General features: G+C 44.6%; 1 protein-coding gene across 4 annotated transcripts in view; it reads left to right on the top strand.

The window, feature by feature from the left end:
• Positions 1 to 26,811, top strand: part of SLC25A26 (solute carrier family 25 member 26) — a 121,594-nt gene that overhangs the window by 11,075 nt on the left and 83,708 nt on the right. For 3 of the 4 annotated variants that reach the window (XR_014523122.1, XM_083493388.1, XM_083493389.1), the window contains exons 4-5: positions 15,012 to 15,116; positions 17,036 to 17,083. Coding sequence is in view for 3 of the 4 variants with exons in the window: in XM_083493388.1 (XP_083349514.1) it covers positions 15,012 to 15,116; positions 17,036 to 17,083 (153 nt within the window). In the remaining variant the exon portion in view is untranslated. The remainder of the gene's footprint in view (positions 1 to 15,011; positions 15,117 to 17,035; positions 17,084 to 26,811) is intronic. The other variant, XM_083493390.1, reaches the window with a different exon arrangement.

Genomic DNA, 26,811 nt, shown 5'->3' with positions numbered 1-26,811 from the left:
AAAATATTTGAATTTGGAGTTTGGTTCAGTTTCTTCAGAGGTGAGGCAAATGAGGGGGAGAATCATTCCCCTCCTCCCCACTCCCTATCGATTCTTACTTGATTGATCCCTCCCCCCTTTTGGCGTGTCCCAAATTGCACACAAAATGGTGAAAGTTGTAATTATAGTTTTATTGATTAGTCATTAGGTTTTTAATCAAGCCGTAACCACTGGGAAAGGCTATTATTTCCACATTCCTCCAAATGTCTTAATTGCTTGGTTGCAACCAGCGGCTTGTCTGTCGCTCTGCAAGGAATGAGTCAAAAGCTCCAGTAGTAGTAGCAGCAGCAGCAGCAGCAGTAGTAGTAGTAGTAATAATAATAATAATAATAATAATAATAATAATAATAATAAATTTATTTATACCCCGCCAATCTGGCTGGGTTTCCCCAGCCACTCTGGGCATCCCAATCGAACATGAAAAACACAATACAGCATTAAACATTAAAAACTTCCCTAAACAGGGCTGTTGTGTGCCAGAATCATGAAGACGCCTCTCTTAGCATTTTCTGGCCAGCTGGGCTATTGCCAAATTGCTGCCCTTCTCTAGAATGCAGGGCTGGTTAGGAAATTATTGTGTCTGTCGTTTCTTCTGGATTCCTAGGCACCTTTGGGAGAATTGATTTTCTATCCTGTGGCAAACAGGGGCGTGCCCCTGCAGAAGAGCCGCCTCTGCAAAATTGGTCATTGCCGCTACCTCCGTTATCTCCCCGGCTTTGAAGCTGGAGGCGCTTCAGAGCCATGGGATTTCATGTGAGTAGGGAAGCAACGCTCCCAAATCCTGTTGGTTACCACCAGCTGGACTCAGCCCTGTCTTTTCCTTTACAAGTGCAGAGTGTGGACCTGTGCTGCTTAGGTAGATGCACTGAGAGACAACTCCAGATCTATGCAGGGCATCAGCTTTTGGCTCCTGATTCTAAGTGTGTTCCTTGAGGGTTCTGACAAAAGAATGGAGAACTAGTGGGTTGCATGCAGAATAACACAAGCGGTAGATTCTAACTGGAGTAATAGAATTGTAGAGATGGAAGGGACATTCTAGCCCAACCCCCTGCAATGCAGGGATTTTTTGGAGAGGGTTAGGGGAATATTTGGGGTAGTAGTAGTAGTAGTAGTAATAATAATAATAATAATAATAATAATTTACTATTTATACCCCACCGATCTGGCTGGGCCTCCCCAGCCACTCTGGGCGGCCTCCAACAAAATATTAAAATACAATAGTCCTTCAGATATTAAAAGCTTCCCTAAACAGGGCTGCCTTCAGATGTCTTCTAAAAGTCTGGTAGTTGTTGTTGTCTTTGACATCTGGTGGGAGGGCCTTCCACAGGGCGGGTGCCACTACCGAGAAGGCCCTCTGCCTGGTTCCCTGTAACTTGGCTTCTCGCAGTGAGGGAACTGCCAGAAGGCCCTCAGCGCTGGACCTCAGGGTCCACCTTGATGTCATTAAGAATCAAGATGGCTTCAGAATTGCTCCCCTGTACAGACATGTGGTTTATACACTTATGTATGTGTGTTTATCTCGTGCACTTATGAACATTTATTCTATATTTGAGACCTAAAAATTCTTATAAGAATGGCACCAATCTTCCCGGAAGCGTACAACTTCACAGGAGGGAGCGGGTGGCGCTGTTGTCCAAACCACTGAGCTTCTTTGGCTTGCCGATCAGAAGGCCGGCAGTTCGAATCCGTGTAGCAGAGTGACCTCCCATTGCTCTGTCCCTGCTCCTGCCAACCTAGCAGTTCGAAAGCCTGCCTGCAGAAGTAGATAAATAGGTACCGCTGTGGCGGGAAGGTAAACAGCGTTTCTGTGCGCTCTGGCACTCACCATGGTGCCCCTTTGCGCCAGAAGCGGTTTAGTCATGCTGGCCACATGACCCAGAAAGCTGTCTGTGGACAAATACCGGCTCCCTTGGCCTGAAGCGAGATGAGCGCCGCACCCCATAGTCGCCTTTGACTGGACTTAACCATCCAGGGGTCTTTACCTTTACAACTTCAGAATGCTGACCAAGCATTTTTGTGTTTAAATGTTCACCATCACAAACATTTCTGACATATAGAAAGCTGTTGTGTCAGTGCAAAGAGTTATAGGCAAGACTGCTCCATTTCATGCTAGCTTTCCACATTGCAATCGGGTCTCTCTGTCATATAGGGACAGGCATCTGGTCTGAATCAGATCTCAAAAGTGTGGGCAGGTTGGAAGCACCCCTGCTCTGTAAAGCTTGAGCAATATCTTGGCTGGATCTCCTGTATTTGCAAATAATCTCCAAAGTGGGCACTGTACCTTGAGTGAATTGCACGTGAACACATGCTCCGTAAATGCATTTTGTGTACAGGGATTAAGCTGCCATGTCGTAAAGTCATTGAAGCACTTGGCTGCAAAATCGTGATGCTCTGCAAGTTGCAGAACCTAGGCCTCGGCAGGAGTTGTCTCTTGAATGAATCATGCTAGCTTCTGAAATATTCATGAAGTACTTGAGACTCTTTGTGTCATGCAAAAGCTGGATGTTCTGCCAGGGCTCCTCAACACCATCGCATTTGGCCCCCCCAAAAGGGGAGGGAGGGGCTGCAGAGAAAATGTGTTTTCCTGCCATTAGGACCTGGTGGAGAATACAGAGAAGAAGGGCAGTTATAGTGGAAGGAAGCTCAAATTAAGGCTGCAGCTGGAAATTGACTGTAAATAAAGATGAATAGAGGCAGAGAGCTGCAGATGCCGCCAGCAGATTAATCACACAATTAAAGGCTGAAACCAGCAAATTAGAATCTGTCAGATACATAACCAGCCAGCCAAGGAATTTCTCCAATGCCTACCTTTTTACACTATCATGTATTTCTTTCCTGGGGTGTATACTCCTCCACCCCACCCTGGCTGCTCCAGTACTTGGATCTCCGACCTGTTGGCAAACTCTTGTTGTTTATGAACATTTTTTTTAAAAAATAAATAAAAATGCATACTTTTTGTGGACTGGTGAACAGGATGGTACTGCCTTCGTGAACCCGTCACAAGGGAAGCCCCACACAGAGCACATTGCGGTAGTCCAAGCATAAGATTACCTGCACCACTTGGGCCTCCATGGAATAAAATGGTTCTGATGTCATGCAGTTTATGCTTCCCCAATAACAAAATGCAATATTTGCCTCAAAGCTGGCATGGCAACAGCAGCATGCACAACGACCTGTCCGTCAAGATTACCCGAGTTATCCAAGTGTGCAGCCATGAACAGCTCAGCTTGGCCCTCATCTAAAGGGCTGTTCCCCTGTGGGCTCGCCCACCCGCTAAGAGGTTGATTGGAAAACGCATTTGTCACTCCAGAGACACACTCTCACTCTGTATCAGAGGGTCCTCAACAAAGCCAGGGTTCCCCAACATCTTTTATAAGACTATTGGGTAGTCAACTCTGATGAAGCCCAGTCTCCTCCTTCACAATCTTATGGTGGACCTGCCATAAGATCCACTGTCCTGTAATATCACATATGCGCTTTAACTGCTGATGAAGCCCAGGACGGAGAAACAAGGCCATTATTCTGGAAATCCTTGTCTTAGACTCTGTGAAAGGATTCTGTGGAACTTTAACAACCTTTCATGTGGATTGTTTGGACCTTATGAACAGACAGGTGGAATTGCAAGGATGGACCTTATGCATGAACTGACTAGAGAATGATCCGATCCACTGGGTCTTCTGCTTTGTCCGTTTGTTGAACTTTATGAGTTACTTCTGTTGAAATTTATGATTTGATACAATGAATAGTATACCTTATTTATCTAAGAACACAGCCGGTTATGTCTCATGTGGAAAAACATCCCAGCAGTGTCTTTCCTTGAGGGAAAACCTTTGATACCCATTATCCAAATAACCGGCATTAGTTTTCCCTAAAGTGCAAAAGCGTTTTGCAATCCCTATCCGAATTTCTTCAAGCTGTGTTATTACCGCCCGCCATCTTAAAAGATGCAGAGCTTAGAAGCAGTCGACACGTGAAGCTGAGTGGCTAAGCTTTAAATTTGGCTGGAGAGTTTCTTGGTCCGAGCTTGGCAATCTGTCCAGCCCATCTTTTCCTCATCTCTTCCCCCTGCGGATAACTTCAGAACGTTTTATTCCTGCATACTTCTGATTCTGCCGCAGGAGCTGTGGAAGTATATGAAAGGGAAGCTAGGTCATATTTTTTTTTAGGATGTCAGAAGCGAAAGAATTAGACCTTTGGTGACGCTGGCAGCCATCTGTCTGCAGGCTGTGTCTGCTGCCTCCCTCGGAGGCCGAGGGTGTGGGTTCAAGCTGTGACAGGAGCGCAGATATATCTTTGTCTCTGTCATGAGGTGGCGGCTGTAATGCGGATGGTCTTTTGAATCATTCTTTCTGATCACATCCCAACCTGCCTGCCTCTGATTAGGTGATGAGCCGATGAGATAAAAAAGGAGTGATGGATGATATCAGCCTGTGATAACAAGTTCACATAAAACAAGTTAAAATGATAAAAAATTCCGGAGTTTGAAGGAGGAAAAAAGGTGCTTTTGAGGCATACTTACTTTGAAAGGTTCTTGGAGTTTTCTGCCGTTGCGTATGTTGAAGTTTTTAATAAGAGTGAAAGGATTAGATTTCCTGCCTCCTCTAGCCCCTGGCAAAATTGGTAACGTTATATTATAGTGTGTGTATGTGTGTGTGTGTGTGTGTGTGTGTGTGTGTGTGTGTGAGAGAGAGAGAGAGAGAGAGAGAGAGAGAGAGAGAGAAGGGGGTGGGGGTGGGAGAGGTCCTTATTTGCTGAGGCGCCTCTAGGTTGAGCTGAATTTATTAAGTTAGCTCGTTTATCTGTAGGCCGCTTTTCTGGACAAAGCCTCTTCTGGGAGATGCATATCTGCGCTTGAAAATGACATCCCTGTCTGTACCTGCTCTTTCTTTCTTTCCTGATTATATGCAGCAAAAGCACAGCAAGGGCTGTGACTGCGATGGCAATTGCACTCCACCTGGTTGCCGCAGTCTGAAGCCAGGCCTGCGCCTGCAGCTGAATGAAGGGCTGGAATGGGTTTTCTATCGCTTTTGAAAACAGGTTGGGGGGTGTTATTCCTGCAAGCAGGAAAAACAGCACAGTAGGCTAGCAGTTTTTCTCTTGCAAGCAATTGTGTGTGTGTGTGATTCTAATACATCATCTTCAGCCCGTGGTCCAGCCTCATTCTTCTCCATTTGGCATCCCAGACCAATGCAAATGTTTTGACATCAGGGTCGAAGATTTTAACGGGCAGAGTGCGGGGCAGGGAACCAAACTTGTTATCCATAAGCAAACTCGGAATGGTCTTCCTGTCACAAAAATTTACTGTATTTTTTGCTCTATAAGACTCACTTTTCCCCTCCTAAAAAGTAAGGGGAAATGTGTGTGCGTCTTATGGAGCGAATTTAGGCTGCGCAGCTATCCCGGAAGCCAGAACAGCAAGAGGGATTGCTGCTTTCACTGCACAGCGATCCCTCTTGCTGTTCTGGCTTCTGAGATTCAGAATATTTTTTTCTTGTTTTCCTCCTCCCAAAACTAGGTGTGTCTTGTGGTCTGGTGCGTCTTATAGAGTGAAAAATACGGTAACTTTGCAATTTGGTCTGCTACCTCTTTCTCGCAAGCTGTGTGTACCAAGTGACCTACAGTGGTGCCCCGCAAGACGAATGCCTCGCAAGACGGAAAACTCGCTAGATGAAAGAGTTTTCCGTTTTGGAGGTGCTTCGCAAAACGAATCTCCTATGGGCTTGCTTCGCAAGACGACAATGTCTTGCGAGTTCTTGCTGGTTTTTTCCCCCTCCCCCCCTTTTCTAAGCCGCTAAGCCGATTATCAGCTGATCCGATCAGCAGATAAGCCGCTAAAAGCCGCTAATAGCGCTAATCCACTAATCCATCAATGGGCTTGCTTAGCAAGACGGAAAAACCGCTAGACGAAGAGAATCACAGAACGGATTCTTTTCGTCTTGTGAGGCACCACTGTATTATCCAAATGTTGATTGGTGCTCCCTCGCCTCTTCCTGGTTTTATTCGGCTTCAGCTATTTTTGTTCCCCCATGTGTGCCCTTTGTAGCACTGTGGATGGTTTGGAAGAACAATGGGAACCCAGAATTCCACCGTTTTCACCTGTGCTCTCTTTGCTTCCGCCTTTTGTCCCTCTTGGTGCATGACTCTCCTTTCGCTAACCAGCCCTGTAGCTTTCAGCTTCTGTTCTTACAGAGCATTGACTTTGCCTTCGCTGAACAAGACTGTGTCACCAGGTCAGTGTTTTCAACAACTTTCACTCTAGCCACTAGGATGGCAACTGGTAACGGGATACGCTAAGCCTTGATGCTTCGCTGGGCCAGAGGTTGCTTGTGTGGCTTTGGGGCAAGGCGCAAAAGAGGGGAGAAAGATGGAGAGAATATGTACATTTCATTTTACCCTGTGCATGAGGCTTATAGCAGCTCTTCCTATTATCATACTATCCCTGCAGAACGAATACGCTAAAGGCTACGGGAGAGACAGCTGGCATAGGAAAAATGGCAGACAAGAGAAAATTGCCTATAATGAGACTTTAGCTGCTTTAACTGCTAGTGTGCTAGCCAGGGTTAGAAACTCAGATATATAAGCTAATTGCCAAATGGCACCTTAAACCTTGGTTACGGATGCCACAACGGGATGTCTAGGCACTTTTTTAACACTGAAATAATAATAATAATTATTATTATTATTATTATTATTATTATTATTATTATTATTATTATTATTATACCACTTTATATTTTAAAGGGAAAAAATCTCAAAGCAATTTGCAACACATTAAAACATCAAATAAAACTTTAAAAAATGTCGTTGTAACATGAACAAGTGGAACCTGGGACAGAATATTGCAGGGTGGGATGCTTCTGCTCATAGCTGCAGCCTTGCACATTTCAGGATGCTCCCTTCCACCCCCTCTTGGTCCGTCCCCCCCCCCCGTCAACGTCCTGGCACCACAGGACATGCTCAGTCCCCACGGAGCTTCTTCTGCTGGTGGTTTTGGATTCTAAATTCTGCCTCCTGGTATCTGTGTGTTCCCTTGACCATTTCAGCTACATAAGGATCCGTGCTCATAGAAAGGCTGCGCTTCCGCCCTTGAAACTCTGGAAGTTTCAGCTGGTACAGAACACTGCAGCTGGACAGCCTGCTGCTAACACAGCGCTTAAAAGCTTGCACTGACTGCCCACCTGTATGTTTCCAGGCCACGTTCAAAGTCCTTGCATTAATTTCTGAGGCCTTTAACAACGTGGGCCCAGGATATCGCAAGGGCCACCTGATCGCTTATATATCAGCTAGATCACTGAGATACTTGGGAGAGTTGCTGGCGGTAGTCCCCTGTGGCTCAGGCTCACGGCAACTAGATGCTGTGCATTTAGTGTAGCTGGCCGAAGCCTATGGAACTCCCTCCCACCTGAGGTTAGACAGGCACCCCTCTTTGCTGAACTTCAGGCACAAAATCAAGACTTTCTTATTCCAGCAGGCATTTTAAGAAAGTGTTTTGTTTTATGATGAAGTTCTATTCCCTTTTCTGTGGGTAAAGGTAAAGGGACCCCTGACCGTTAGGTCCAGTTGTGGCCGACTCTGGGGTTGCAGCGCTCATCTCGCTTATTTGGCCGAAGGAGCCGGCGTACAGCTTCTGGGTCATGTGGCCAGCATGACTAAGCCGCTTCTGGTGAACCAGAGCAGCGCACGGAAACGCCGTTTACCTTCCCACCGGAGCGGTACCTATTTATCGACTTACACTTTGACATGCTTTTGAATTGCTAGGTTGGCAGGAGCAGGGACAGAGCAACAGGAGCTCACCCCGTCGCAGGGATTCGAACCGCTAACCTTCTGATCGACAAGTCCTAGGCTCAGTGGTTTAACCCAAAGCGCCACCTGCGTCCATTTTCTGTGGTTAGTTAGGCTGCATATAACATCTTAAAAATAAAATAAAATAAAATAAAATAGATAAGGAGTTCTTTGTTTGTACATGCAATACATATCCTCCTTGCCCACCCTGCACCACCAGATGAATTCCTAAATCTTTATTTGCCTTCACTGGAAGCTGCAATTATACTTTACAGGCATTTGTATAGCACACATTTTAAGTGTTTGGAACAGTTCCCATATCCGTAATCCTTACAACAGCCCTGTAAAGTAGGCCAGTGTTTCTTTTCCTCATGTTGCATAAAGGCGAGTGATATTGAGGAATGTTTATATCATTACAACGCAAATCACAACTGATCTAGAGCCACAAACTGCTGAAGTGTGTATTTACTGGAGTCTGTTTTTTTAAAACAAACCAAAGTTTTGTTCTTCTGATATTACTGAATTCTGTAATCTGTTTTAAACGGATTGCAGTGCAGTCTTGAGCACTAGATGGCAGCATTGGTACACTTATTGGATCCTGTATATTTAAAGCATATTTCAGGAAAAGGATGAGTCCTAATTAACAATTTCTGACACCTGAACAAATGTTTCGTCTCCGAAAAGCAAATATGCTTTCCTTTTCTAGCTTGCTACTTTCCTCCAGATAGTATTTGAAATGAGTTGGTACTTCTACGTCCTCCAGGAATCCATACGTGCGTGTTCAGTAGATTCAAGAACGGCAAAAGAAAAAGGGGAAACTTTTCTCATCATTGAATTCATAATTGATAAGTGTTTCACTGCTGGAAGATGTGGCGATAGCTACGTGGTTAGATCAAATTAGAGACCGTAACTCTTATCAGCTGCTGTTGGCTGCAGTGATGAAATAGAACGATCAATTTCAGAGACAGTAATAGCAGCTTGGTTTCTGTTTAGTGTGATTTTAAAAAATAAATAATTTTTTTTAAAAAAAACAACAACAACTCTCCAAACTGGTTTAATTCAAATTACAAAGCAAATGCAGTTCATTCTCCTTGTTTCTGGTTGGAACGGGCTGCCGTTGAGTGGGGTGGAGGCTTATGACAACTCTGCAGTGTTGTTTACACTGAATACTGCAAATGGCCTCTGAGTGAGTGTTGGAAGCTAGAGTCAGGGGCAATAATAATAATAATAATAATAATAATAATAATAATTTATTATTTATACCCCGCCCATCTGGCAGGGCCTCCCCAGCCACTCTGGGCGGCTTCCATAGAAACCAAAAATACAGTAAAATATCACACGTTAAAAACTTCCCTGAACAGGGCTGCCTTAAGATGTCTTCTGAATGTCAGGTAGTTGTTTATCGCTTTGACATCTCGTGGGAGGGTGTTCCACAGGGCGGGCGCCACTACCGAGAAGGCCCTCTGCCTGGTTCCCTGTAGCTTTGCTTCTCGCAATGAGGGAACCGCCAGAAGGCCCTCGGCGCTGGACCTCAGCGTCCGGGCAGAACGATGGGGGTGGAGACGCTCCTTCAGGTATACTGGGCCGAGGCCGTTTAGGGAGAGTTCCACCCTCTGGAACTCTTGAGGAGGAGGCACGGGAAGAAGGGCCCCAATATGGAAAGAGCCGGTCCTTGAGGTATTGCAATCTTGAGCCGTTTAAGGCTTTATAGGTCAAAACCAGCACTTTGAATTGGGCCCGGAAACAAACTGGTAGCCAGTCGTACCAGGATCGATGTAATATGCTGAGACTGTCTTGCCTCATTCTGGCCGCTGAATTCTGTACTAGCTGATGTTTCCGAACCGTCCTCAGAGGCAGCCCTACGTATAACGCATTGCAGTAATCTAACCTTCAGGTTACCTTTCAGGTTGCAGCAAAAGTCGTTCTAGTTCAGTTGTGCCCCCAGACCCCCTTCCAGGAGGGCAAATCAGTTTCATGAAGAAACCTCATGCTCCCTTGAAACAAGATGCAAGTTACAGCAGGGAGTCCTTGTTTGATGTCAAATTTTCTTTTTCCCCAACCCTCTCAGGTGCAGGCTCAGGTCTCTCTCTCTCTCTCTCTCTCTCTCTCTCTCTCTCTCTCTCTCTCACACACACACACACACACACACATGATATTTTGTTGCAGGGCCCTGCTTGTTTTTTTGAGTACAGTGGTACCTCAGGTTAAGAACTTAATTCGTTTTGGAGGTCCGTTCTTAACCTGAAACTGTTCTTAACCTGAGGTACCACTTTAGCTAATGGGGCCTCCCGCTGCCGCCGCCACACAATTTCTGTTCTCATCCTGAAGCAAAGTTCTTAACCCGAGGTACTATTTCTGGGTTAGCGGCGTCTGTAACCTGAAGCGTCTGTAACCCAAAGCATCTGTAACCCGAGGTACCACTGTACTAATTGCTGGGTGTAGGCAGAAGGGGAAGAAAGAAGAGGAGAGTTGTACTCTTGAAGCCTTGCAGCGGGCTTCCCAGAAGCTTCAGGCTGGCCAGTCTGACAGGATGCTAGGCTAAATGACTTGGATCCAGAGATTCCCGGGAGATAAACTTCACCCATGAGGCAATCAGGATGCTGGTTTAGTTTAAATGGTTTAGTTTAAAGCCAATGCAATTGCTGAAGAGTGCATTCAAGTTAAATCTGAATGAGGCCTGTATATATATGTGTGTGTGTGTGTGTGAGAGAGAGAGAGAGAGAGGGAGGGAGAGAGAGAGCTGGGGTCAGGGGGAAGAGAGAAGCAGAGAATCAGGGTCACTCATGACGTAAGCCTCCCATTGACTCATTAGCAAAATGAACAAGCTATAGGACAAGCCTGCTCTGCTGAAAGAAAAGAGAAACTACATTTGTTGCTGTACTACTAGGTTTGGAACTTCAGCTGAAAAGTCTTTATTACTTTTTATCCCTGTTTTTAAAAAAGCCTGCACACTTTTCTGCCCCGTGAGGGCAAGATGTACACGTTTACGGTGGAGCCAAGCAGCTATAAATGGCACACAGGTGCTTGACAGAAAGCAGAAAGAAACAATAATTTGTTCTGTGCATGGCGAAAAGCACAGCGAGGGTCTGTCTTTGCTTTAGCGGAAAATGGCTTCCCAGAACCCTTTTCGGTGACTGAATTCATTTTTCCGTGACTGGAGATCAGTGGCCTCCATTTGCAAAGAATGGTTGAGAAAACAATTTGTATCATACAGATTGCTGATTTCCACACCCCCTTTTAATTGTGGAAGTTTTCACGTGCGAGATTAGCGGGAGAGGACTGAGTTAGGCCCCCTTTTTATCATTTTTCCCTGTGTCTTGAAAGCAAATAGGAGACCTTTCATACTTCAAACTTGCGAGGAGGAAGCAAACCAAAGCCTGCTTCTCTCTGTCGGCTGTCTCTGAGAAGCGCTTGCAAGAAGAACGCAGCAAGTCCAAAGTTCAGATGTAAAGTGAAAATGTCACCTTTCCGCCTAGGATGGAACAACAACCCCCCTTGTCTTTCTGCACAAGAGTGCCATATAGAACCAACCTGACAACAGAATGACATTAACTTTCATACCACTACAATGTGTTGCGCTCTTTTTCTCTTTCGCTCTCTCTCTCTTTTTGTTCCTGTGCAGTGAAATAATTCCCTTGTAGCTCAAATTCAAATCTGAAAGACATCAAAGTATAATATGAAACAAAATGGAAGGCACCGCAAGTGTCTGAGAGAAAATAGAGAGAGACACATTACTTTGTAGCTTCCCCTCTCATGCCAAGATTGCAGCGCCACAGAAGTCAGGAAGCCACAGTAGGTGCCTTGAATCCCCTTGGTAGGTTAGATTGTTTTTCATCTGTAGTATTTCTAAAGTTTCCCCCCCCCCTCTAGTATTAAGGAATACCATTAAAAAGAACCACACCACAACTTAAATATAAGGACATGGTGTGTTATGAAGCATGAAGTTCTATAAATATTTATGCCAAACTACAAAAAACCATTGACGGTTCTTATTTTCTCAGTCATATTGGGGTCATTTTGTTGTTTTTGACCACTGGGATTGAAGAGCGCACACGGCTTTGTACCTTTTTTTAGAATGACATTTGGGTATCCGCGCATCTCTCTCTGGCTCTTGATGAATTGATTTCATTTCACAGGTAACTTTGAAAAAGCTTGGACTCAGAAATCAGATCCTACACCTCGTTGGGCCACCAACTTGGTGTAAGCTGCTTAGACGTTGTTTCTAAAACTTTTGATGCTGCAACGATCCCATGCGAAATGGGAACTAGTCCTAGTGGGACATGAACATGAGTTCAGTTTTGAGCAGGAAATAGAGTTGAGTTTTGGTTCCAGCCCTATGGTAACTTTTTGTGTGTGGAATGCTTTCCCAGGTAGGCTTACCTGTCGACTTAATTAAATAAATTCAGGCGCCAGGCACAAACATTCCTCTACAGCCAGGCCTTTGGCTGATGAAACAATCTATGGCCTTGAACTAATGTATGCTGTTGTGCAAACTTAAAAAAAGAAAAGAAAAACGCTTTAAAAAACAACAACAAAACAAAACACAAATGTATCTGAAACATCTCAGTCAAGGGGGGGGGGGTTTCCATAGTGATTGCCCAAAGGTGGAAAGAAGAATCAGCTCCAAACAAAGAGAACTGGCAGCAAAAACTACTTGAATATGCAGAAATGATGAAACTTACTGGAGGATTAAGAAATCAAGAATTTTTAATCAAGAGAGGGGATCATTTATTAAATATTTAAAGAACTATTGCAAACAGCTTAAAACTTTAGCAGGACTGATATAAACACGTGCAGATGGCGATGTTGAAATTCTAAGTGTAAGAGATTAATTATAATTAGTTTTTAATGTTGGAAATGTAGAAAAAAGAAGAGATAACTTATGTAACAGCAGAAAGGGAGGGAGGGAAGTCAATGTCAATGTCAAATGTGTAAAAGAATATCTGATATCTTCTGTAAAATGTGTGTGTGTGTGTGTGTGTGTGTGTGTGTGAGAGAGAGAGAGAGAGAGAGAGAGATAGAGAGAGAGAGATGAATCAGTTGGATCTGGGTTGTTTGGGTCTGGCTGATCTATTGGAAGATAGTTACTGGCATAAGAAACTACCTTATGCCAAGTCATACAATTGTTCCATGTAGCTCGGTATTGCTTACACCAGGGTTTCCCCAGCTTGAGTCTCCAGCTGTTTTTGGACTACAGTTCCCATCACCCCTGACTAGTGGTCCCACTAGCTAGGGATGATGGGAATTGTGGTCCAAAATCAGCTGGAGACCCAAGTTTGGGAAGCCCTGACGGGCCACCACCTTGAGATGGTGGGAATTAATTGGGGCCTTCTGCACACCAGGCAGATGCTGTACCATTGAGCTTTGGCCCTCCCCTTCTTAGTGAAAGCCCTTATTAGAAAAAGCCCTGATATCGGTCTTGTAACTGGCTCTGTACTGATCAGTATCGCAGCATGGTCCTTAGGTCTTACAGTCTCTGTTGCCACTCTGGCATCACAGGGGCTATGGCACCCCCCCCCAAAGGCTTTCAGTGGTGCTCTTTCTGGGCTGCTGCCCCAGAGCCTGAGCTTTCATTAAAAAAAGAAAACAAGTCTCTAGCCCTCCTAGAAAGAAAGCTATGGGGCGAAATGTGCAGGTAGCTTCTAAGCGATATACAGTGGTGCCCCGCAAGACGAATGCCTCGCATGACGGAAAACTCGCTAGACGAAAGAGTTTTCCATTTTGGAGGTGCTTCGCAAAACGAATTTCCTATGGGCTTGCTTCGCAAGACGACAATGTCTTGCGAGTTCCTGCTGGTTCCCCCCCCTTTTCTAAGCCGCTAAGCCGCTTATCAGCTGATCCGATCAGCAGATAAGCCGCTAAAAGCCACTAATAGCGCTAATCCGCTAATCCTTCAATGGGCTTGCTTCGCAAGACGAAAAAACTGCTAGACGAAGAGAATCACAGAACGGATTCTTTTCGTCTTGGGAGGCACCACTGTATGCGGATTGAGAATGATTGTGGTGTGACCACCTTGTATATTTTCCTCCAGTACTGCATGCTATTAGACAGCAAATGCATTGTGTGTGCGCGCGCGCAAAATTGCATTATTGTGTGATCTCTACAACAGAATCAGCCAGATACAGCTGACACGCCTCATGGTAAGCATGAGGTGGTTCGGGGATGGCTGTGTCTACCATTTTGTGTTATATACTGTACTGCCCTTGGCAGGCATTTTGTGTTGTGCTGTTCCCCTTATAGCATCAGTTTTGTGACTGTCACCGCTGGCACTCTCTCAGAATTCAAAATGGGGCCACTGTATGGGCCTAAATTTCTTTGGACATGGGAATAGGCACCATTACAGGCCTCTGAGTAAAAATACATTGGATTGGGCAGCATGTTTGCAAGGCAGGACAGGATTGAAGGGAGAGGACCTTATTAAACAAAATTAATTCCAGGTTTTCCTGGAATAGTATTTGTTTAACAGGGAGTCTAGCTGTTTTGCTTATGAGGGTCCAGCTCAAAACTTTCAGCTTTGAAACTCCTCCTGCGATACTAACCCACAATAGGAGTCATGGTAAATTGCCTTCCAAGCAATTGTGCAATATTAGGAACAAATTTAGGGACAATATTAGGAACAAATTGAGCAAGATGCAGGCAAATTTAGCCCCTTGGTAATATCGTCTTGGTTGGTAAAAGGGTTTATTTACAGCCGGAGGAATAATTCAGTACGGATTAATTCTGTGTGATATATACTCTGCACTGATGAATTGCAGAATATATTTGAGATGAGGGTGTCCTCATACCATCACACATTTTGAGGCTATAAATTTGATTAAAGTTGCTCTCTGTCGGTCACTAGATGGCATTGCCTGCCTGTGTTCTCAGAAAATGGAAGGGTGTCCATGTTGAGCTGTCAGAGTTTCCCAAGTATTTGCTAATATTAGAAGGCTGCATACTTGCTGCCTGCCTGCCTTTCTCTTTTAACAAAACCAATTAATTCTTTTCTCCAAATCCAGCATATTGGCTTTTCGGATGGATAGAATGCTTGGCAGAAAGACACAAAATGCTTCTTGAGGCTGTTTGGAAAGACATAAATCATACCTTGTTTCTCCTTTTTTAACAAGAAAGGGTCTCTGGTTAACAAAACGGCATCTAGAAGCAGGTTGAACTCTCTCGACTTCTTACTCAAGTTTATGTTGCTTTTGCAGGTCGCTTGTCTAATACGGGTTCCCTCTGAAGTTGTGAAACAGAGAGCACAAGTTTCTCCTTCTTCCAGCACCTTACGGATCCTTACCAATACTGTATGTGAAGAGGTATGAACTGAAGCAATAATATATTATTCCTGTGCTTACCCCTGCCTCCACTTCTATCTCCTTATACTGTGGTTTCCCATGTGTCAAAATTGAGTTTTGTAAGCTCCTCAGGGCAGGGACCTGACCTCTTTCTACTCTGTAAAGGACAAATATGCATGAGTGGCAGTGGATAAATAAACCAAACAGCAGTTTTTAGTTAAGGAGAGCTGCTAATTCCTTGAGAACAGAAAGATGTTACTGTATGCTCCAGAACGTTAATGATTCCCAAAGTCCTTCTGGACCAGATATTCAAACTCCCTGTTGGTCTCTTACCAAGGAGTCTGCAGAAACCCCAGGGATCATATTGCCATTTTGTTAAAAGTAGCCCCCGTTCAAAAGTGTAAAATGGCGAGTTGAGAAAGTAGTTGTTCTGGGTTGGGGTGTGCAGATTGGGAGGTTTGCATTGTTGCAGTTTAGCTACGCACTTTTTGAAGAAGTGCCTTGTTTTGTAAGTTCTGAATATTCCAACCTTCAGCTTCATTGAATGGCCCAGAGCAGGCATAGGCAAACTCGGCCCTCCAGATGTTTTGGGACTACAACTCCCATCATCCCTAGCTAACAGGACCAGTGGTCAGGGATGATGGGAGTTGTAGTCCCAAAACATCTGGGGGGCCGAGTTTGCTGATGCCTGGCCCAGAGTGTCTTCTAAGAGGAGTTTTTGGGTGTGTGTTTGTCATGGGCAAGGATTTAGCTTGTGTACATCCACTGAATTTTGGATGAAACTGGAGGATGACCAGACAGATCAGGAAGAAGCCTCAAAAGACCAGCAAATAAGCCAAAGCAGGTCATGTGAAGAAGTATGGATAGGCCTGTGATGTGTCCAGAGCAATGAAGCAGCTTGACTTGGCTCTCCTCGTCTTCTGTCTTGACATATCCACCTTGGTGTGGATGTGTTCCTAGGATCTCCCTTGGCCAGTTCTGCAGGAGGCTGGATTGACAACGACATGGAAGTAAGAAGTCATACTGACAGGAAGCTGGTGTTGTAAGAACACCAGTGGACCAGATCTGTGCAATGCACACAAAGTATTCTGGCACTCTTCTGAGAGCCTTTTTTTCTTCAGAGTGGGTCTGGAATTATTGTGTAAGATGCCTGATGTGGACGACCAAATGGAGATCACATACTTGTTGCCTGGCACAAATAAGTTTGCGACCTTAATGTTGCAGGATTTGTTGTTGCAGACCAGAAACTGAGAAGAAGTTCATCAAAGATAATATGGCGGGCTGCAAAGTTTGATCGGCAATGTAATATAGTAACTTATTTGTGTTGGCCTCTGTTTTAATATACCTATGCAAAAATTGGTTTTTTAATGGTATAGCGTGGTATAGCATTCTGTATAGCGTGTATAGGACATGTGTTTCTTTTTGGTGGTGGTTGAAATGACCATGATGGTTGGAACAACAAATAAAATTGATTGCTCTTCAGAGTGGGTATGACCCAAAGCTGTTAAATATTAAGGGTTATTCATTAAATGTTTGGCTGTCCACCAGCCTCAAAGACTCCCTTCCTCTGTTCCTGTGCATTTGGAATACCTGATGGCTCTAGATACCAGCTATGCATGGCAAGAATGTGTTGACATATTTCTACGCCTTCCCATTCTTCTAACTTAAGAATGCAATATATTATCTTTTCAATGCGCCACTGCGACTGATTATTTTTTAGTAGCCGTTAAGCAAGTTTTGAAAGTGGGGATAAAGCCCTCCCATGTTGGTAAAGCTAGGGAGACAACCTATAGTGTGTTTATAATCAATATTGTCAATTTGCTGGAAGCCTGAGCATTACGCTTAGTAAAGCTGTAATACCTGCCATGTAATCATCCGTAAATTGCAGTCTTTGCTAACATAATTCCCGATCGCTGAAGTTTTCTCTTGTTTATTCGCAGGGTATTCTGGGACTCTACCGAGGTTATAAAAGCACAGTATTAAGAGAGGTAACACGCTTCCCCCCTCCCCTTTTAAAATGATCTATGTCTTTTGGATTTCCTTCAGTGATTTCTTTTTCTCCAGATGTGTTATGGTAGTAATACAACCGAAATGGAAACGATGAAATTTTGTAAGCAGTTCTCACTCGTGCTTCCCTTTACCTGGCCCTCTCGGACAATGCCTCCTTTAAACTTCCATCTCATAGGGAGAAAGAGCCAGTTCAGATTTAAATGGAGAGCCTGTGCTGGATCAGGCCCATGGTCCATTTGGTTCAGCGTCCTACTCTCACAGTGGCCAGCTAGATGCCTGTGGGAAGCTTGCAAGGAGGACATTTGAGTGCAGCACACTCTCCCCACTTGTGATTCCCAGAAACTGGGATCCAGAGGAATGTCGCTTCCAGCAGCCGAGGGAGAATGTAACCATCTACCATGGATAGCCTACTCCTCCATTGTGCCGTGAGCCCCTTTAGTACTATTAAAAACAACAATACGAACATCGGCTCCCATCTTCGTTAGGGACTGTGGTAATCTCCAGGACGATCTACTGCATTTTCCTTTTATCTGGGCTCCTTGTTACTTTGGAAGCTGCCGCATTGTTCCAGGGCAAACTCTCCCTCAGGCACTGTTGATGTCGTGTCAGGCACTCGCTGGCGATGCTTCGTAACGTCGTAGGTGAATAAGAAACAAAACACACAGGCCCGTGGGAGCATGCGAGAACAGCGTGCTTCTAAGAAGTTGGCTTGGCAACTGGGACGAATTTTAAAACCTTACATAGCAATGACCTCCTGGATCAGTTCAATGGCTCATCCAGTCCGCGAGATCTGTAAGCAGGAACCGAACACAAGAACACCCTCCTGTGGCTTTCAACTATTGATATTCAGAATTATTTTTCCCCCTCCAGCCATGGACGCAGAGTCTAGCCATTGTGGCTAGTAGCAATTGGTAGCCCTCTGCCCCTTGAATTTGTCTAATCCCCTTTGAAAGCCACCTGGGTGGCTTCTGTGGGAGTGAGCGCCATAATTTAACTACGCACCGCGTAAAGATTCAGGCAGCAGGTTGGCAATCTGGAAGAAGAGAAGGAGCATGCCATCAGTATAATAGAATTATAGAGTTGGAAGGGACTATGAGGCTGATCTAGTCCAACCCCTTGCAGCGCCAGTGTGGTGTAGTGGTTAAGAGCGGTGGACTCGTAATCTGGTGAACCGGGTTTGCTTCCCTCTCCTCCACATGCAGCTGCTGGGTGACCTTGGGCCAGTCACATTTTCTGAAGTCTCTCAGCCCCACTCACCTCACAGAGTGTTTGTTGTGGGGGAGGAAGGGAAAGGAGAATGTTAGCCGCTTTGAGACTCCTTAGGGTAGTGATAAAGCGAGATATCAAATCCAAACTCTTCTTCTTCTTCTTTTTGTCCAACGTGGGACTCAAACCCATGATCCCGGGATTAAGAGTTTCACGCTCTAACAATTGAGCTATGCTTCCCCTAATCTCAAAAGTTGTTTCTTCCCTATCCCTTCTTTTTCTCCCTCCATTTTGTTTTGAAGAATGGGGCCTTAATACTGCATTAATGAAAAATAAAATGGAATAACAACAACTTGAGCAAGCTCCCGATTCTTCAACCAGCACACAGTTTATACTGTTGTCTGAAGCGCCAGTTTGCTAGCATTCCTTCCAAAGTTTATTTATTCCTTTAAAGCAAGGGTAGGCAACATGGTGCCCACCAGAAATTGCTAGACTACAACTTACCCCCTCCCTGAGCCCAATGGTCACATTGACTGGGGATTATGGGAATTGTAGTCCAACAACATTTGGGAGGGCTTCACAGGGCCTACCCCTGCTTTAAATGCTTTCTTCTGTGCACATACAGACCACCTCAGGTTTCAAACAAAACAACAGGAGCTCCATGTCCTGTGTAAATACTATCACATAACAATAAGAAATCCCACACTTAGTCTAGCTCTAGGTAGTGGGGAATGGTGATGAGGGTTTCTTTGTTCTCGTACCTCTCTGTGTGTCAGGGGGGGAGGGGAAGAGTTATTTGTTTGAAGAGGTGACACCTGCTTTTCTCAAACGTAACCCCCACTATATCTTCATCCTGTACTTATTTTCTGCCTCACTAAGCACATGTTACTTGTTGCGATTTCATCTGGTTTCAGGCAAGGAAAAGAAAAAGGGCAACAAGGCCTTTTGATTTCTCTGAGGGGTTCTGAATAAATGAATAAAATGCAACTGCCAAAGAATACTGATTTATTATTATTATTATTTGGCATACTAACTGATAGATAAAATGCACGGCTGCTACTGGATGTTATTCTCTCTCTCTCAAAAAAAAATATGTTTTTTGATATGTGTCAGGTTGGTAATTAATTTCTGGTTGGGTCTCTTAGCACAGTTACGTATGTGACCCTGCCGAGAAAAACTCTTGGGGGCTCAAAATGGCGACACTTTGTTGGGGCCCTTTCCATTATGTGAATTCACAAAAGGTCCTTCAGAGCCATTTTCAGTTGAAATATTGCTCCCCTCACCCCACAGCTTGAACATCTACCTTAATAGAATGAATAACAAATTATGGTTGAATGAGATTCACCTTCACTTCAGATTGAAACAAATTGTGAATGACCAGCTTCTCTTAAATTTAACTCCAGCTTTGTGTGTCAAAACGGCACTCTTTTACCAGGGAACGAAAACAGTTGTGTGCACACAATTATACACACACACACACACACACACACACACGTTGCCCAGGGATTTCTGCACTGGATGGGAGACATGCTGTGAACTGTTAGATACTTCACTGTTCTTTTTGTGCAATAGTTTCATAACTAGATGTGGCAGGAACCACACACTTCTCCTCTTTTTCCTGTCCCTGTTTATCTGAGGAGAAACAAAATCCAGCATGATGTCACTGCAGCCCAGCCAATGGCAGCCAGTGAAGTGTCGTGGAGGCGGAGACCTTGCCACAAGGTTGACCTTGAGCTACGTGGTGCAATTTTGTAGGTGTTACCAAAACCGGGAGAGGGAACGTGGTGATGCTGTCTTTGGCAGCACATATACAGCTCCCATTGCATGTAATTCAATTTATTTATCTATTTTTATGTCTCTGAGCCTGCCGATAACATTTTCTCCAGGTTTCTGTAGCAGCAAGGTTAAAACCTGGAAGATGACAAGGCGAGAAAATTACACCTAAGCGTCCTAAAATATGGTCTTTTGGCCGCTGCTTAACCAATCCTATGCAAATGCAGCAGTGCAGAAATGAAGTTTAGTTAATGGAGATCGGGAAGAATGGGTGCTTTATGATGGTGCTGTAGGCATTGGGAACCCAACTGCATACAACAGAAGTGAAGGATTTTGACACAGCTTTGCCTGAATTTGCAGGACTGCAAAAGCAAATCGATGTGTGGGGTAGATCTTGTGCAAAGTGTGAGCATACTGATAAAGCCAATTGTACAGGGAATTGTGCATTCATGATCTTGCAGTTTGGTGATGACATCTATAGCTCCTCTGCTGAAAGTTTATCCTAGTAAGCTGACCCAGCCTTTTCCATTTCTGGAGAATTCATTTTATTAACTATGACCAAGGAGAACATCTGTTAAAATTCCATTACATTTAGTTCATGGGAAAAAGGGGGCGGTAAAGGAGGGAAGCCCTCTCCGATCCTAAATTCTCCTTAGACTTTTCTTTTTTTCCTCTGAAGCTAACATTCTTTTAACAGATGTCTGAAATGGACATTATAATGAATGAAAACTTAGCATTGAAACTAGCCCTTTACGCAACTGCAGCTTTCACCGTGGTTTAGGTGTAATGATTTATTCTGCATAGTAATAATGCAATTAACGCTAACACATCTTGCGTTATTTAAATTGCTTTCTTCATTGCTGCGAATCTGCAATAAGCCTTCTCAAGATCCTCCCCCCCCCCCCCGTGACTTAGAAGATTTAATTTTTTTTCAGAAATGCAGTGAAAAGACTAAAATGTATTGCGGGCTTACTGAGCTGTTTTCCCACCCCCACCTCACACCAGGTCTAAATTTGCCCCTGGGTCAAATGCTCCACATGCCCCCACCCACTCACTGTCCCCTTGGTCACGAAATGGTGAGGGTGGTTACTGTCTGTACCCCCCACCCCCTGGAAGTATGTAAAGCTGCAGAAAGAAGTTGGAAGAGTGATTCTTTCCCCCCATTTCCTCTTTCAACTCTCTGTGCTTTTCCAAGCTCATATTCATTCCGTTGGTTCTGACGGGGTTGTTTGGAAAACCGAAGTATGTGTGTCAACATGCACTGTCTCTTTCTGCATCCCGGGGGGTTGGGTGGGGGCGTGTGATCTGGTAAGGTGGGAGGGAAGGAACCAAAAGGCGGTGTCCGCAGCACTTGCATCAAAGTCGAAATGCACCCACAGGCCTAAAAATGTTGGTGACCTTAGCACAACACGTTAATCCGGAAGGTTTTTTTGTTAATTGGAATTTAAGTATGACCCGAGTAGGGAAGGCACCAGACGAAAACAATCCGCTTTCCTTTGGGTCTGTGGTTCTGGAGCAGGCATAGGCAAACTCGGCCCTCTGGATGTTTTGGGACTACAACTCCCATCATCCCTAGCTAACAGGACCAGTGGTCAAGGATGATGGGAATTGTAGTCCCAAAACATCGGGGGGGGGGCTGAGTTTGCCTATGCCTGTTCCGGAGTGACAGAAGAGCAGGTACAATCCTTGGAAGAAAAATCTTTTCCTAAAGTGATGTGAGCTATGATAGCTTGCTCCGGGCTGGCTTTGATTTTTATTCATCTGCTACTCAAGGGCTGAACCAAATAGGAAACACTGGAGGATTATTACAACTTAATATCTTTCAGATGCAGTGTTTGCAACTGCTGTGATCAACACGTGCGGTGGAATTCTATAGTAAGCATATGCAGATGGACCATGAAACGAGAACTGGGCTCATGTTGCACTTTAAATATACATCTCCATATTGAACAGGTTGCCTGTATCAGGACTTTCTCTGCAACTGCTGGGCCCCTAAACTTGTCCCCCTACACAACCAAAGAAAGAAACGGCAACATAGGTTTGCTGGGCCGCCACTTCATTCAATCTTTTGGCTGTATAACTATGTTTTGTATGAGTTGCATGTATGCAAAGACCCGAAGGCAAACAGTGCAGTGCCACTTTGGCTTTGGGCTCATTTTGTGGAATCATAGAATTGTAGAGCTGGAAGGGACCACTAGGCTTAATCCCACAACCCTAGGATTCAGAGTCACATGCTCTATTTCATACATAACATTAGCTTCAAACATGAAAACTTTGGAAAAGCAGCTTCTAATACAGTGGTACCTTGGGTTACATACGCTTCAGGTTACAAACTCCGCTAACCCAGAAATAGTACCTTGGGTTAAGAACTTTGCTTCAGGATGAGAACAGAAATTGTGTGGTGGCAGCGGGAAGCCCCATTAGCTAATGTGGTGCCTCAGGTTAAGAACAGTTTCAGGTTAAGAACGGACCTCCAGAACGAATTAAGTTCTTAACCCGAGGTATCACTGTATGGTAGATTTTGTCACTGCAAATTTAGCCCCTCATAGGGTTACAAGTGCCTATAAGAACATGACTGACCTGAAAAAACACTGGAACCACCGAAACTTGATTTCTGTTTTTCAAAAGGCTAACATGATGTTGATGTCACCCATGAATTGTGCCACAATTTAAATAACTGCATGAAATGGGGAGGACGGTTTGTGGCCTTTGGATGTTGTTGGACTACAGTTCCCATCAGTCCCAGCCAGCATAGCATGTGGTCAGGGCTGACAGGAGTTGTAGTCCAACAACAGATTCTCTACCTCTGGTGCAAAACATTTTCCCTCCTGTGCCGAGAGGCAAAGTTTTCGTTTTCAGTAAGATCAGCCGTGTGACACCATCTTTTTTATGTTCACAAGGAGTTCTTAATACGTGGGATTTAAAAAGGAATTTTCTTTCATGGAGCAATGTTTGCTCTTGATTTAAGTTGGTGGAAAGCTTCCCATTTTCTTCCTTCCGTTCAGATTTAAGTTATCTCTGCAGGCATACTCACTTGCTCCATGCACCAAGGATCGGGACCTTAGACTCTTTGTCAAGCAACCAACATTTTTTGGGGTTTCCAAGGAATTTAGACCGGCTATCACAACACTCAGAGAGGAATGTGGAGGTGATGGGTGGATTGAAGAGGCAGATTTGGAATCTAAATACTCTGTCAGAAGCTTCCCTTAAATAGGTATTGTTGTGTCTCAACTGGGACACAAACTGCTCCCTCCCTCCTCCTCCTCCCTGTGTGAATTGACTTCCTTTCCAGGTTAGAAATAACTATTTAATATAATGATGTCTGGACAGCTGTGACTGCAGTTTCTAAACCAGAGCCTGAAAAAAGATTCATCTGGGTTTCAGTCTCTAGTTTAGAAGCAATCTAGAAGAACCTTTGGCTACACTGGAACAGCTGTTGCCATTATCGCTGACCAGGAAAAGGAAAAGGTATGACCCCAATAGAGTCTACTACTCCTCCTTCCCAGCTCTGTTTAATGAGATATTTCAACTGGAGATTTGGGAACCGTTTGATGAGCTAAGTACAGTGGTACCTCTACTTATGGCCGCGATCCATTCCGGGGTGCCGTTCGCACCCTGAAAAGTCCGTAAGTAGATCGCTCCTGCACATGCACGAAGCAGCGAACCTGGAAGTCAACACTTCTGAGTTTGCCGCGTTCATAACCTGAAAAAATGCAACGTGACGCAAACGCAACTCGAGGTATGACTGTATGTGCTCTTCCATATATTGATGCCTCCTTTGTAAAATGCCCACTGCCTCGACTTTTAAGCCAAGCCGTGAATTCTGTATTCAATCTGTAGTGTGCCTAAATAATTTCATAGAATCATAGAATCATAGAGTTGGAAGAGACCACAAGGGCCATCGAGTCCAACCCCCTGCCAAGCAGGAAATTTGCTTGGACTAGTTCTTTTTGAAGGTGGAGATTTATTCAACGTCGAAAATTTAGCTCTGTTTGCTAAAGGCAACAATTTTGTATTTTTAATTGTAAAGCCAATTTGAAGGCTTTTCAGTCGTGGGGTCTCATTGCACTAAAAACAACAAGAAGAAAACGAAGTAGGGTTGAGTGACAATTCCTTAACAATACTCTAGAGGGTGCCTGATGTCTGCATTGTTTGGAGGTGTTTAAACCACACAAGGTCTTTATCTTCACATTGGAGAAACCTGTTCAAGCTACTTTATCCTTTGCTTTACTTTTCGTAGAAGAGAACTCCAAACAACTCACTGTGATTTGCTTGACTGAGGGCTTTAGAAATAAAGAAACCAAGCAAGATGTGGATTACTATGATTTATCAGATTGGTTCTCAAACAGCTGAATTTTCATGGGAAGCGGGTAAAAGAGTCTTCCAAATCTTTAGTTCTTGCCTCACTTTTGAAATACCATTTAGATAGTAATCCCAAATCAGATGATCTAAAAAACAACAACAAATTGGGATGCTTCAGAAACAAAAGGCTGGTCATAGCCTTTGGTGGCTATGAATTTGATAGCGAGGGCCACCTTTAGTCTGCTGAAAAATGATTTTATCTTAAGTCTGCTTAAAAAAAAAAAAAAGCTCAACAGCTGTTTCGTCCGGATTTTCACTGTTTGAAATATGGCAACCATAAAACCTTGTGAGCTTCGCCCCCTCCCGTAAAGTGGATTTTCAGTTGTCTCCAGCTGTAGTTGAAGCTGTAGAGCAATTGAGGTTGTCTTTCGGAATAATCACTAAAATAAAATTCAATGAGCAGCAATTCCCTTGAAACTGGTCACCCCGCCCCCATCCCCGGTGCAACCTTGGGTAGGTTTTGTGAACATTATGAAGCCAATTAATTGCTAAATACTGATAAAAAAATCTTTTAGGTGACTTTTAAAGTATGTTTTGAAAGTGGTGGTGTTTCAGAAGCTGCTAATTTGTGTGAAACCAATTGCATATGTTACTCAAGTAGTCTGGCCAGTTCTCCTCAAAAGTAATCTTAACACCTGCCGATTTTCAACTGAAAATTAATTTCAAGCACCCTTAACCCCCCCCCCCCAATTTACACTTGCCAGTCATCTTTAAAGGATATTTAAGGCTGGTATATGGGGACCCATAGTTGAAAAAGGCTGATCTACACAGAATAGCCTCATCTAGCTGGTGCATTAATCTGTGGAGATAGTTAAAGACTACAAGTGACGACTCATGAGAGACTTACTAAGTCCACAGAAGTTACAACCCTGGAAAAAAACCTTTTTTTGTACTATCCTGCAATACCATGCCCACTGAGGACAAGGGGAAGCCCCCTCCCCTGTGACCAGCATGGAAATGCCTGCTTCTTGCCTCTTAGCAGGCCACTAAAAACAAAACAAACAGTTTTTATATTACACAGAAAGATGGAAGTGTATGAAGCAAGTGTATGAATACAAGATTGGCTACCTGCCGGGGATATTGGAAAGCTTCAATAGATAATAATAATAATAATAATAATAATAATAATAATAATAATAATAATTTATTTATTATTTATACCCCGCCTATCTGGCTGGGTTTCCCCAGCCACTCTGGGCGGCGTCCAAAAGAATATTAAAATACTGTGATACATCAAACATTAAAAGCTTCCCTAAACAGGGCTGCCTTCAGATGTCTTCTAAAAGTCTGGTGGTAGTTGTTCTCTTTGACATCTGGTGGGAGGGCGTTCCACAGGGCGGGCGCCACTACTGAGAAGGCCCTCTGCCTGGTTCCCTGTAACCTCACTTCTTGCAATGAGGGAACCGCCAGAAGGCCCTCGGCGCTGGACCTCAGTGTCCGGGTAGAACGATGGAGGTGGAGACGCTCCTTCAGGTATACTGGACCGAGGCCGTTTAGGGCTTTAAAGGTCAGCACCAACACTTTGAATTGTGCTCGGAAACATACTGGGAGCCAATGTAGGTCTTTCAAGACTGGTGTTATATGGTCTCGGCAGCCGCTCCCAGTCACCAGTCTGGCTGCTGCATTCTGGATTAGTTGTAGTTTCTGGGTCACCTTCAAAGGTAGCCCCACGTAGAGCGCATTGCAGTAGTCCAAGCGGGAGATAACCAGAGCATGCACCACTCTGGCAAGGCAGTCCACGGGCAGATAGGGTCATCCTACGTACCAGATGGAGCTGGTACACAGCTGCCCTGGACACGGATTTGACCTGTGCTTCCATGGACAGCTGTGAGTCCAAAATGACTCCCAAGCTGCGCACCTGGTCCTTCAGGGGCACAGTTACCCCATTCAGGACCAGGGAATCCTCCACACCTGCCCACCTCCTGTCCCCCAGAAACAGTACTTCTGTCTTGTCAGGATTCAATCTCAACCTGTTTGCCGCCATCCATCCTCCAACCACCTCCAGACACTCACACAGGACCGTCACCACCTTCACTGGTTCTGATTTGAAAGAGAGGTAGAGCTGGGTATCATCCGCATACTGATGAACACCCAGCCCAAACCCCCTGATGATCTCTCCCAGCGGCTGCATGTAGATGTTGAAAAGCATGGGGGAGAGGACAGAACCCTGAGGCACCCCACAAGTGAGGGCCCAGGGGTCTGAACACTCATCCCCCACCACCACTTTCTGAACACGGCCCAGGAAGAAGGAGCGGAACCACTGTATGACAGTACCCCCAGCTCCCAGCCCCTCAAGACCGTCCAGAAGGATGTTATGGTCAATGGTATCAAACGCTGCTGAGAGATCCAGCAGAACTAGGAAACA

This window comes from Podarcis liolepis (genome assembly GCF_965112155.1).
Source record: "Podarcis liolepis genome assembly, chromosome: 2".
Lineage (NCBI taxonomy): Eukaryota > Metazoa > Chordata > Lepidosauria > Squamata > Lacertidae > Podarcis > Podarcis liolepis.
The sequence above is the reverse complement of the archived record's forward strand: the minus strand, read 5'-3'. Positions and strand labels throughout refer to the sequence as shown.